The sequence below is a fragment of the Mesocricetus auratus genome, unplaced genomic scaffold (assembly GCF_017639785.1).
Source record: "Mesocricetus auratus isolate SY011 unplaced genomic scaffold, BCM_Maur_2.0 Super-Scaffold_15014, whole genome shotgun sequence".
In the NCBI taxonomy this organism is placed as follows: Eukaryota; Metazoa; Chordata; class Mammalia; order Rodentia; family Cricetidae; genus Mesocricetus; species Mesocricetus auratus.
Window position 1 is genome coordinate 77122946 of NW_024429186.1, and position 13848 is coordinate 77136793.

The window sequence follows — 13848 nt, forward strand, 5'->3', positions numbered from 1 at the left end:
CCAAAGGATCCAATTAAAAAGTGGGCTGCAGAACTAAATAGAGAGTTTTCAATAGAGGAGTCTAAAATGGCTGAGAGGCACTTGACATCCTTAGCCATCCAGGAAATGCAAATCAAAACAACTCTGAGATACTATCTCACACATATCAGAATGGCTAAAATCAAAAACACCAATGACAATTTTTGCTGGAGAGGATGTGGTTAAAGGGGAACACTCCTCAATTGCTGGTGAGAGTGCCAACTTATTCAGCCACTTTGGAAATCAGTATGGAGATTCCTCAGAAAAATGGGAATAAACCTACCCCAAGACCCAGCAACTCCACTCTTAGGCATATATCCAAAGATGCCCATTCATAAAACAATGATGTCTGTTCCACTATGTTCATAGCAACAGTATTTGTAATAGCCAGAACTTGGAAGTAACCTAGATGTCCCTCAATCGAAGAGTGGATAGAGAAAATATGGTACATTTACACAATGGAGTACTACTCAGAAGAAAAAACAATGGAATCCTGAGATTTGTAGGCAAATGGATGACACTAGAAGAAACCATCCTGAGTGAGGTAACATAGTCACAATAAGAGAAACATGGCATGTACTCTCTCATATATGGATTTTAGACATAGATCTGGGGAGTGCCAGCCTACAATCCCATGGCCAGAGAGTCTGGGAAACAGAACCTTCATTCAGTGGCTGATGGAAGAAGAGGCAGACTTCCTACTTCTTAAACTCATACCTCAGTCTGCTTTGAGGACATGGCTCCTCCTCATGTCTCTGGACAAACCACACTATGTGGTTTCTCAGTCTCATTTCATCTTATTTTTTATCCTCTTTGGGATCTTTAATAAGCCTTTCTTTGGCCCAATCATCTTGACAGCATATACTTGCTTCCAAAGAAACTTCTTTCCATCCCAAACCTTTCAATTACAATTTTATGAAGGTGTCTAAATGCATAATCTCAATTCATGCCTTATCCTTAAACTTAGCTCTCAGGTACAAATGCCTTTTTAATCTCTCCTTCTAAGACACTTAGCATTACTTGAACAACTACACACTACCCATCAATGGCTTAATAGGTATAATACTATCATTTTTTCCCTGCATTTTTGTAATCTTCACCAAGTAGACCAACATCCTTTTATCTTCCCATAGTCAATACCCTAAAAGTCTGACATGCTCCCTTTTGCTCTGTGTGGCTACACTGGCATCCTCATTGTTCCTTGATGACTGCAACCACTGTCCTAGTTTAGGACACCTGTAATTATTCTTCACTCTGGAAAACTGGCTTTGAATATTTTGAACACTTGGTCTTGGCAACAAATCTCTAGCCTAATGGTAGAGGCTTCTCTAGTCTTTTAAGCTTTGCTTCAATGCCAATTCTGTAGTCCTGAGGAATTTGTAATCAAAGTCCCATATAGAAGACAATGCTGATGTACTCATAAACACAGATCTTAATCACTGCCTGGTAACAGTCAAGGTAAACAGATGAGGAACTGAATACCAACTAAGATTTAAACACTACATTTTCTGAAGTCCATTAGACACCATAATTATAACTCTTGAATGATATCTAGTTGCAATAAGAAACAATCTGATAATTGATGGGCATGGGCATTTTATCAGTTTAGGCCCATATACTTTCTATTACTGCTTCACATGCTAGCCATATTAACTCTAGATACTTGTTAATGCTGGATTTTGCTTTCTATAATTTTGAAGGACATTCTTAGGTAGCTTTAAGAGAAAGGTTATTTTTAAATAACAAGGGATTTATATATATGTAATATATTCATATATGTATATATATGTAATCTTCTTGAAATAAAATAATAATCAGCATAGTTCACTTACCTTGCCAATTCATTGAATTTATTTCTGATATGGCTAAAAGTGAGTGGTGTATTAGTATTCCTCTCATTTAAATACTTTATGGTTTCTTTTCATACAATAAAAATGGTGTTTTTACATATAAGCATAATTTCTAGTAGGCACTGATATTTTTCTAAGAGTTCTTTTCTTTGTTTATAAATTATTATTCTATCCCCAGATATTTCTAAACAGTGAAATATGTATGAAGATGCCACTACAGGATGAGATTAGAAATTAGGAAGCATGGGCTGAATCACACCTCTACTGCTTACACACTGTATAATCCCGCGCTCCTACACAAAAGCATGCTGGTTTCAATTTTACAGAGTTGTCGAGATTTAGTAGAAAAATATAATCTATAAACTCTTGAGTACTCTACCTCATTTAGAGTACGTGTCCTATAAGCACAAAGTACAAATAAATTAAAAATAGGTGTGCTTCCCCTTCAGGAGCTCACTGGTGTTGCTATTATAAAGAAATTCATCGTTTCTAATTCACATCAATGAAGAACAATCATTCACTATATCAGATACATATTCAAATAACCCAGGTTAGTGCTTGAATATGAAAGTGCTCCACAGTGTCAGTTCAAAAGCAAAACGCTGTGATATATGGAGATGAAATAGCTTACTTCTGGGTCCTTTGATATAGGTATATAAGGCATGGGGTCAATACACTACAGTATGAAAAATGCTTCTAAGCAATGGTTCTGCCATATGAGGCATTGATTGTTAGTTATCGTTAGATTTCTAAAATGCCAACATAAGGAGAATCAAATGAAACTCGTGGTGGTTACTTTGTAAGTGATAATTTTCAGTGTGTGTGTGTGTGTGTGTGTGTGTGTGTGTGTGTGTGTGTGTGTACCACACTGAAAATGTGTAACAAGAAACACTGGACTATCTACCAAAGCTGTCTTTTAGTTATTATCAACATTGGCTACTTACAAAACTAGGAAAACCCGTGTGTGTTAAGACTCTCCAAATGATATTAAAAGCAGAGAATAAATGAAACAGTTTTCTAGACTGTCTGTGGAAAGCATTAAATAAATGCTGTAGAGCATAAAATTATGAAACATTATAAAATAAAACTCAAAATTCAGTTTTCAGCTGATGATATTTTATTTTTGCATTCTATAGTCTTATGAAAATTATCTTTCAAACAATTTCCAAAATCTTCAGGAGAGAGGGAATGCATGACTGGGTAGGGGATGTCCCTTGCCTCTCAAAGCCTACACAACAAAAAAGGCACACGCTGTTTATTGTATATTTCCATGTATAATTTACTAATACTAAAATAGGAAACATTAATTTAAATTCCATATAGCAAGAAAAACAAGGGACTTTCTTGGTTTGGGGAGAAATATTATTTGTCTTAATTTGGAGAAGTAATCAAGACTGTAAATAGAAAGGCAGGAGAATCTAATCATTTAATTTCCCTCAGTGTTGGCTCATTGTAATACTCATTTGTTTTACATCTGTTTCCAACCTGTCTAGGAATTTTCTGAGATAGTTGTGGTATTTTATGTATGCCACATAGGTTAACAAAGATGGTTGTTTGACACAGTCTCATGCCCACTTAGAAAAACCTTACTCATTTTCTTCTCCTCTGAGGCAGGGCCAAGGAAGGAAAATAGTTACATTCTTGAAAAATACTGCCCAGAGTGCTTCACCTGCCAATCGAAGTGTACATTAACCTTGCCTGGGAAATTCCATTGTGATATTAAGAAATTGAATTTCCAGAAGATCCTGGGCAGATGTCGTATAAACACTAAGGGAACAAGGATGCCAGCCCAGACTACTATATCCTGCAAAGCTTTCAATTACCATAGATGGAGAATTTCCAATGTTAAAACTACTCAGTGTCAGGAAGAGCTTTCCATCATTCCCTCATGGTCAACATCACACAGGAAAATGCTTTGAGAACAATGGCAGGTTGGGTTTGCCTTTTAACCTGCGGTTTCATTTTTTTCTCAGCTTTTTGAGCTCAAAACCACAAATTACGACAAATTTTCCTGTCAGATAAATTATCTGAGATAAAATATAGTGGGAAAATTATTGCTTTAGTCAACAGAAATTTTTCAAACACTGAAAGAACTGCTCTAAAAAAAAGACCACAAAAAATAGAACTTTTAACCATAAAGTAGAAATAACATTTATTGATATTTGAGCGTTTTCAAATATCAGCTCTTGAGTTTGCTATGCAGACATTTTAAACACAGAATTCAATATTTTGTGATTCTCAGGCTCTACCAGTCAGGTAACAGATCTTAGCAGGGGGATGCATTGTATTCGAATTCCACAAAAATCATCATCATAATAAAGAGAGCAGAAAAGCTAGGCACCGTTCACAGAAAACAGAGTGACGGAATAAATCAAATAAAGAGGCCTCGCCTAAAATGCATGCTCTACAAACAAGCGTTTTCTGTCCCATGCTGACTCTAAGAAGCATAGCATTTGTACATCGGTGAAAACTGCTCTCTCAAAAGAGATGTTCGTGACAGTACTTAATCCTGCTGCTATCGATCACTCGACAAATACGAGCAGCAAGTGATGATTACTTCTAGCGCAGGAGTCTCTCCTTTCTGTGCAGTCTCAGCATGAAAGACAGGCAACCACGGAGCGTTTGGCTTCATACAAAGCCACGAAGAAGAATGCTCTGCGGTTAACAGCAGTTATCGCTTGGATCCCAGAACTTGCCCCAACACGAGTGGTCAGCATGGGATTACCACCCTGTCTGAGACTGCAGAGAAATCACCCAGAAACGCTGTGTTCTTAACACATTTCATATGCAGGTTTAAGGCATTTAAGGAGTCCTTTCCATACATCAGGGCTCACAAACTTAACAGCCTCCAGACACAAATCAGTTCCAAAAATAAAATAAGATAAACAGCTCCACAGCTATCAGCTGTACCTGCTTTTGGGAAGGACATACTCTACAGTTTGAATATTCTGGCCAGATTTACCTCAAAGAAGCCAAATCTATTGCGACTCCTCAGGAAGCCATAGTAAAATTTAGTTACGGCCAGAAGTCTTAATTAAAATTATTTTAAAGGGTTAAGCACACCTAAAAGGAATGGTACAAAATCTAATGATACCTGTTTCTTACTTGCTATTAAATTCCTCTCTTTAGACTTATTTCTTTAATTTTATGTGAATGAGTGGTTTGCTTGCATGTGTCTGTGTGTGTGTGTGTGTGTGTGTGTGTGTGTGTGTGTGTGCGTGTACCACATGTGTGTCTGCAGAGGTCAGAGGAAAGTAACAGCAAAGGATGGACCTAGTATTACAGAGGGTTGTGAACTGCCATGTGAACAATCGGGATGGGACCTAGACTCTCTGCAAGAGGAGCAAATGCTTTTAAACACATAACTGCCCTCCATGTCTCAATTTAAATTAGCATTTATTAAATGAAAGTAACCTGACAAAGGGTTTGGAGGCAAATCCATGCCTTGTTGCTTTTAATTGTGCAAGCTTAGGCACATTCTTTCCCACTGCAGAATCACCTTTTACATCACCTTAAAAGTGGGAGGGCTTCAGCCAGCATTAACAGAGAAAGCGGAGACATTGGTACTGGGATAAATTAACACGTCAGTAAGCAGCAATACTTTGAACAAATGTTGTCACTAAGTTTGTCACATGTTGCTGAGCTTGTGAGCTCTAGTAAGTAGTGATGTAGGAAGCACTGTGGTGCTGTCATTGCTTACTGAGTCCTCTTAATTTAAAGTGATTGCTGTTACGATGTTGCATATCTCTCAGGAGATAGTAGGACGCCACAAATCTGAAGGCACTGCATCCTGGTTTAAAGTGGTTCCAGGTGGTGTTCCCCATGCCCTAAACTTGAAGGCACATTTTATATTGTGGTCTACATGTGTTGGGTTTAAATGCCGCACTCTAGGATTGTGTACCCCCAGATAACTCAAAGGATGCATATATGGTACAGTATTTCCAGTTAAAAAATCCATAAGTGGAAAGGAGAAACTTAATGAGTGGGACTCCCTATGTCTGAGTAATTTAATTTTTACTTTATACTAACATATGATAGCGTAATTACAAAATAACATCATGACACATATAAAGTAAAAGCAGGCCTGACAAACTTACTCATCCTTCTGTAAGTAAGCTGCCTTCTGGCTGCAGCCTTCCGTCTTCAGTTTCAGAACCTTCAAGATGGGAGGCAGAGCTCAAGTGTGCTCACCCTCATCATCTCAGTTAACTAAATTCAAAGTTCAGCATGGTGGCTGCAGTGGCGTTCTCAACAGGGTTCTGCCAGTTTTAAGTAAACTTCTCTATTTTCTCAGGAGGAGTTAGAATTTAATCATCATTTACTGTTTCAAATTGAGAATATAAATTAACAGATTTGTTGCCATAAAAATTAGATTGAAAACTCTGCATAGAAACAGATTAGAATGACTCCCTCTATCATGGTATCTCTCATCTTGCTCTCCTCTATTCTTCCCCCAACTCAACCTTCCTGCTCCCCCATATTCTCCTCTTCCCTCCTCTTCTCCCCCTCTCTTTTTGCTGGCTCCCTCTCCCTCGCCCCCATGGTTTGAGGGGAAATCTGACACGAATGAGATCTCCGGAGATCAGCAAGGATGACACCAACTGGCAAAATAAGCAGTAGTAGAGAGACTACATTAAATGCCCCTCCCTGATAATAATTTTGAAGACTGTCTTACATACCATCCTAGAACCTCCATCCAGTGACAGACAGAAGCAGAGGCAGACAGCCACAGCTAAACACTGAACTGAACTCCTGGAACCCGGTGACAGAGAGGGAGGAGTGATGAGCACAGGGGTCAAGACTGGGCTGGTGAAACCCAGAGAAACAGCTGACCTGAACAAGGGGGAGATCTTGGACCCATGACTGATGGCTGGGAATCCAGCATGGGACTGATCCAGACCCCCTGAATGTGGCTGTCAGTGAGGAGGCCTAGGCAATCTATGGGGCTTTGGGTAGTAGTTCAGTATTTATCACTGGCACACAAATGGACTTTGGGTGCCCATCCCACAATGAGGGATGCTCTCTCAATCTGAACACTTGGGGGGAGGGCGAGGGCCCTCCCAGGAATGAAATGACAGACTCAAGAGATCCCCCATGGAGGGCCTTCCCCTCCCTGGGGAATGGAGTGGGGATTGGGTGGGAGGGGGCTGACTGGTGGGAGCAGGCAGGGAGGGGGAGGGAGAAAGAACTGGCAATGCCATGGTAATCAAGCTTGCTTCTAATTTAAATATATAATACAGAAGTGTTTCCAAAAGAAGAAAGAAAAGAAACAGGTTAGAAAGCTGTGTGGGAGTGGGGGTGTTCCAGTTGTATGTAGACACAATTGTGTTGGGGAGTGAACAACAAAAATAATTAAATTATTACACAGATGCCTTTAATTTTTGTAATACTTTAAAACAACTGAAAATGCCACGGTACAAGGCATTGTTATATTCAAGAAATGCAGTGCATTGCTAATTAGAAGATGGCCTCATAGGAAAGTTCCCAGTCCTATGCAAAAAGTGTAACCCAATATTAATAGTTGATAGTTAATGCTTAATATGTGCACATTTCTATGAGTTCTTTTACTATTTTGAATGTATTTCAGTTAACCCATTAGAAGTTGTTCTATAGACTAGCACATTAGGATGCACGTGGAGTGAGTATGTGTGTGTATTTTTGAGGTTCCCTCACACATACATATGACCATATTTGCCTTTAAGAATATGCTATATCAAAATTGTGAGGGTTAGTGAAAAACTACAATTTATAAAAAACAGTCTATCTTACTGTGAAAAAAACATACAATAGGAAGACTTTAAAAATACAATATATAAGATATCTGCCTTTAAAACAGAAATAGCATATCATAATAACAGATAATTTGAATTACAACTTGTGGAAGATATGAGTACCTTTCTAGCTGAACAAAACTTAATGATGAAGACTTTAGTTTGTTGTCAATTGTTAGACCTAGAGCAGTGGTAGGCATAAAGTCAGGGACTTGAGGATGTAAAATCAATTCTTTCACCCTTCTGAAAGCAATGAAATAATGAACTTTTTGAATTTTCTGTCACTTTAGCATATAATCTATCATCTCTGTCCTCTAATAAGTGGAGAGAGTAATGAAGTCAACTTACTGAAAAATAATATCTTATATTTCTTTCAGATTAAGAACATCATATATCAAAAAGATCTCCAAGCATATTTTCTAGCAAGTTTCTCATTAAAACCGAGTATTGTTATGCTGATTATTAGAACCAGTCTAACCTGGGAAATAACTACTTGTTGGTATGGAGGGCAGAGCAGGTTCAGTGTTTACAATTAAACTTTTCTTTGAATAAATGTGTTTCTCTGTAGTATTATATATTATAAACAATTCATTCCCAAGTAGGTAGATTTAATTTTAATGCTAAAAGACCCTACCTGGCAGTTCCTATAGAGATAACTATTAAATGAGATACTATCTCAGAGAAAAGTGGGTGATTGACTTCATTAATGAAATAAGAAAACAAAATTTCATTAAATAATTAACTTAAAGATGAGGCAAATTTATAGTTATTTTCAAACAAAAGGCATTTATTTTGACTACATATTATTCTAATGAAGTTGCTTTATGCTGCATAATATTTTCTTAGCCATTCTTTTGAAGTTCCTACTGCTGTCAAGTGAACAAAAGTCCCTCAGCACACTATTATCAAGTGCTACATACTAAGTGTATCAAAGAGTTAAAGTGACTTGGATTGTTTTTGCCATGACCTTACAATTGATATTGAGAATTTCATATATGAGTACAATGAGTTGTGATCATATTCTTTGCAAAGTAACTTTAAATTACTCTCTAGATATTTTGTGATGTATAATTTCTGATATTTTGTGATATACAATTTCTAATATCCCTCATTTTGTCCCTAATATAAATTGAAAGTTCTTTAAGACTATTCCATAATTGAAAATATCAGTAATTTTACTGTCAATATCAAAAAGTTGACAAGTAGAAAATTAACATTATTGTATTAATTTTTCTCAATATATGTTTATATTTAAATTAGGAACAAGAATGTTTCACATGTCAGTCACAGCTCCCTCTCCCACCCCTCCTCCCTTGTCCCTCCACCAGTCCCCCAGCCCCCCACCCAATCACCACATCATTCCCCAAGGAGGGTGAGGCCCTCCTTGGGGTAATCTCTAATGTCTGTCATTTCATCCTGGGCAGAACCTAGGCCCTTCCCCATGTGTCCAGGCTGAGGGAACATCCCTCTATTTGGAATGGGCTCCCAAAGCTCATTCATTAACCATAGTGAACACTGATCTACTACCCAAGGCCCCAGTGATTTCTGTGGCCTCCTCCCTGGCACTACATTCATGGAGTCTGGATCAGTCTCCTGTTGGCCTCTCAGCCATCAGTCTGGGATTCAAGAACTCCCCTTTATCCGGTCAGCTGTCTTTGTGGGTTTCATCATCATGGTCATTGTTGTATTAATTTTAAAGTGTTAATGTTATCTATTATTTGGAATCAATGAAAATGTCCCTTACATCAGCATAAGATGATCATGACTTTTAGTTGTAACAGTTATTGCATTTTTCTTACATACCTCAGGAACTGAAACTCCTGCAGTGGGCATAGTCTGCTGAGAAAGAGAAGTTTATAAAAAAGGAGAAAAGAAAACACCAATGATATTACAATACTACTGTATATATGTAAGATGCATGAATTGGAACCATAGTCTCTTCATATATACGTTTTTGTTTCCCTGAATTAAATAAATGGGCAGTAGACAAGGAATGCTCGAAGAAATCTATGTCAGATTGTGAACTAACTTGCCCAAAGGACGAGTTCATTTATTCAGACTACACCAACAACCACTCCTGCTCACTACTCCTGCTTCCATTGTCTTTGTGCATATACGTCTTCTTTACAGTGATAACTTATTAATCTCAGCTCAGTTATTAGCATATTCTTTAAGTATCGTTTTTTTTACTTCAAAAGATTTTTTCATATAATATATCCTGATTATAGTCCCCCTTCCTAGGCTCCCCCCCTCCCATCTGGGTCCATCTTCTTTCTGTCTCTCATTGGGAAAGAAACATGTTTCTAGGGCATAATAATAAAAGTAAAACAAAAGGAAATACATTATAAAATGACAAAGCATTCCAGCACAAGGAAAAGAGCCCAAGAAAAGGCATAAGAAACAGATACAGATACAAGAGACCCATTCATATGCACACTCAGGAATCCCATAGAAACACAAAACCAGAAGCCAGAATGCATACACAAAAGATATGTAGGGTAAAAAAAAATATGTAAAAGTATTCATAAAGATATTTTATAAATTAAAAAGCCCTGACACAGCATTATGAGACAAGGGACCTCCGAAGACGGCTTTGTTGGTGAAAGAACTCATTCTCAACTGGCACAGATCTTCATATAGCAATCCCCATAACTTTAGGTCTTTCTTCTTGTCAATACCAGCATTCCATTTTCCAGCAAGCTCTCATCTCTTCTTATAGACCCTGCCTTTTGGATGCATGCAGAACTAATGGTTCTTGCCTTTTTCCAGAATACGAAACATTACTGTTATTAAACTCTATCACTATTTAAACCTATTTCTATTAGTAAACTCCATTACTATTAATAAATTGCACAATTTGTGTGTAATTAAATAATTACCAAAACCTCTTATTTGAAAGTACTTTTAAAAGATTAAGCCAGTCCAAACTTTTTAGCCTTTATGAGAGTACTCTTCCATTATCTACCACTGCTGTGACTTTCTAAGTTACCTTTGTAATGTGTGTGCATATTTATGCACAGGCACATGTGCATACATATCTCTCTGTGTGTTCAAATGTATGAAAGAAATGAAGAGAAGATTAATAACTTCCAAAATCCTGCAATCCTGGCTTCTGTGGAGCTTATTATATAAAATACCAATTTGTAAAGATAGTTGACTCTAACACACACAAAATACTGAATGAAACTTTCTATTGTTTTCAACCTTCAATTTCTTATACATGTGTGCATGATTATATTTTGCCTCTCCCCTCCATATCTAGGCCATGTGAAGGAAGATCCAGATAATGTTGGATTACCCTGGTGGGTATTAAAACAGCAGACATACAGAGTTTTGTTTTACTCTCTTAACCAGTGGAACTCTATAAAGATCAGGGAATTAGAAGTAAATAATAAATGTATACCTATGTCTAAAATTGGTAAAAAAAAAACCCAGGCACCCTCAGAAATGTGTAGCACAGTGAAAGGATAGGAATCTGATGCACTTGGAAATAAATCTAGGAGAGTTCTACAAGAAACACAAGTTTTCCAACTGCAACTCTGCTTAGAAGACCCTTATGTAACATGAGTTGCAAATACTGCTGCCAGATTTTTGATGAAAAAGGCATTGCAATGTGTGAAGGAACTTTGGTCAAATATCTCACTGACTGGAAAAATGTACAAGAAAAATTAGTATTATTTTAAAGATGAATTGATAAGAGGCTTGGAGGAGTTTTCACTGAGACAGTCTTGACTTTAATAAATATCCTGGCTTCTAATCCACTCAATGTGTAGAACAGGTGAGCTAATGAGTGATGGACAAAATATACTCCTTTCCACAAAGCCAGTTCAAAGCTATGTGTCAGCCACATTGACCATCTATCTCCTATTCATCTTTATCCAGGCATATGCCATGAACCAAGGAACTGTGAGACTCGTGAGCAACCAGAATGAGACCTTTCTCAAGAACCCTAAACAGAAAGAATCTCAAAATGTTTCCAACTTCGGAAAGTATATTCTTCTTTGCTTGTATGAGGAAGCAACTTATTAGAAAGCTAAACGAGGTGGTTGTGATATGATAAATTGTTCAGGATAACAACTAAATAAAATCATGCATCTAAAATGGCATCCCATTTCCCTAACAGCTAAATAAGCAAATAAAAGCAATAAAACATATGTTTTAGAACACTCGCACACATTTAAATATGGGCAGGATAATAAGTGATATATGGGGATTGCTGTTAGTTTTCTATAGTGTAAATATAAAATTTTACCATGCAGAAAATCGTGCTCAATAGTAGAAGTTTCTTGCTGAAATATTTAGGGATTTTGTATCACAGTAGATGTTATTTTCTCTAAAACTGAAAGTTAATAGGGATTTTAGATTATGCATATAGGTGTGCATAGTACATATTATGTATATAGTATATAGTATTTATACATACGAATGCACTTCATTCAGATGAAATGTAGCATTATGAGTCTATACAGATTTACATATGAAGACACACTTATAGATGCATAAGAAAAATAATAGTAGTGATTGAATATAAATTTGATATTTGCTAGTATGCATTGTACTGTGTTTGGTAACCATAGTAAAGCTTGTAAAAAATAAATTATACATTATATTTCCATTCTAAAATTTAAATATGCATTAGATTATTTCCTTAGGGACATTAAAATAAAAATGTACATTATCCTGGTAAAAGCAATGAAGTTTCTATGTTCAGAAAAAAATTAATGGCTGTACATATATGGGAGAGAAATAATAAGCCTCATTTTCATGGTGACCTAAAGTTCTATTCCTACAAATGAGAAAATACAGGCAAGTAGGCTGCTGGAAAAGAACAGAGAGAGTCGGAGGTGGGAGTGGTAAAAATGAATTAGTTGCCATAAACATTCAGATGAGGTGGTATTGCATTAGTGCTGACACGATGCCAGTGTGTGATGGTTAAGAAACACAGGCTTGTGGTTAACATTTCACTAGGTTCTGAATGCAAGAACCCACAGGATCAAAAGGTAATACAGATGCGAAGAAAAGGTTAAGATTTGAATTCAAAAGTCAAAGCTATACACCACATTGTCAAAAAGCCACCACCACCAACAAAACCAAACAAAACCCCCCCAACAGTTAAGGGCATAAAGACAAACAGAAAGCTGTTGCAGATGTGACTCCAAAACCCTTTATCACCTTGCTATCACCTGTCTTGAATTAGGAGTCTGTGGATACTAGTAAGGGAACTTCCTCTTCCTTAGATCTGGAGGGATCTGCCAAGATCTCAGAGTCTTAGGCTTTGCAGAGAGTTGTGGAGATGGAGACAGCAAGGAAGCTGGATGAACTTCTCTGAGCACTGGAATAGAGTAACTAAGGATGAGATAAGAGAGGCAAGCAACACTGAAGGCCTAACCCAGGTCAGGTGGCATCCACACCTAAAACGAGGGTGGGGTGGGGGGGGAGCCACCAGCCTCAGAACTTCTCTGCCTTCTGAGAGACACTTGCTGAAGTGTAAAAATGATGGCAATGTCCCCATCTGAGAGCTCCCTTGCACTCAGCACGAGTAGGGAAAGGGTGGCTGTCAAATCAGTATGTCACGGGTAGCCTCCTCTCAGGTTGCATTAAGGCCTCAGGCAGAAGAAAAATCAGTTGCTGCTTCTCAGAACACACACTCAGGTGTCATATTACCACTCCTCCTCTCTTCTGCACATATTTTTAAATATTGAAGATGAAAAGAATAAATGTTTTAGTTTTGAAGACTATCTTGAGCATATAGTTCTCATTGTAATATATTTTTTAATTAGAATTAATACAGGAACTGTATATTTTTATTTAATCAATGAGAGATGTGACTACAGAGGAATGTGATTGATTTTATTTAATCAGTGTCTTTTTAATATTAAATAGAATACACAGAACAGATAATTAGTTTAAAAGATGCATTTGCCTTCAGGGCACTTACTAAGTTCAATTTAATATTGAAGAAATTTTAAAATCCTATTATTCTTAAGTACGTATTAGGATATCTCTTACATTTGTGCTTTCTAATATGTAATCACTTTAAATTGACAATTTAATCCAAATTGTCACAGGACAAAGAAAAATCTTTGGTGGAGATTATTGGGGATTTTAGTTAATATTATAGGGATGTAGTATTCACAATAAAAGAGTCATCAGTTATTATGACTAAAGTAAAATTATCAAAACTAGACCTATACTTACATATAAAAGTT

The 13848-nt window shown here is 37.0% G+C and overlaps 1 protein-coding gene across 10 annotated transcripts in view; it reads right to left on the bottom strand.

Moving 5' to 3' along the window:
* Positions 1–13848, bottom strand: part of Dgkb (diacylglycerol kinase beta) — a 744334-nt gene that overhangs the window by 462286 nt on the left and 268200 nt on the right. For 6 of the 10 annotated variants that reach the window (XM_040743220.1, XM_040743219.1, XM_040743226.1 and 3 more), the window contains one exon: positions 9443–9478. The exons of 2 other annotated variants lie outside the window; for them this stretch is intronic. In XM_040743220.1, coding sequence (XP_040599154.1) covers positions 9443–9478 — 36 coding nt within the window. The remainder of the gene's footprint in view (positions 1–9442; positions 9479–13848) is intronic. 2 more of the 10 variants (XM_013117861.3, XM_013117863.3) reach the window with 1 other exon arrangement.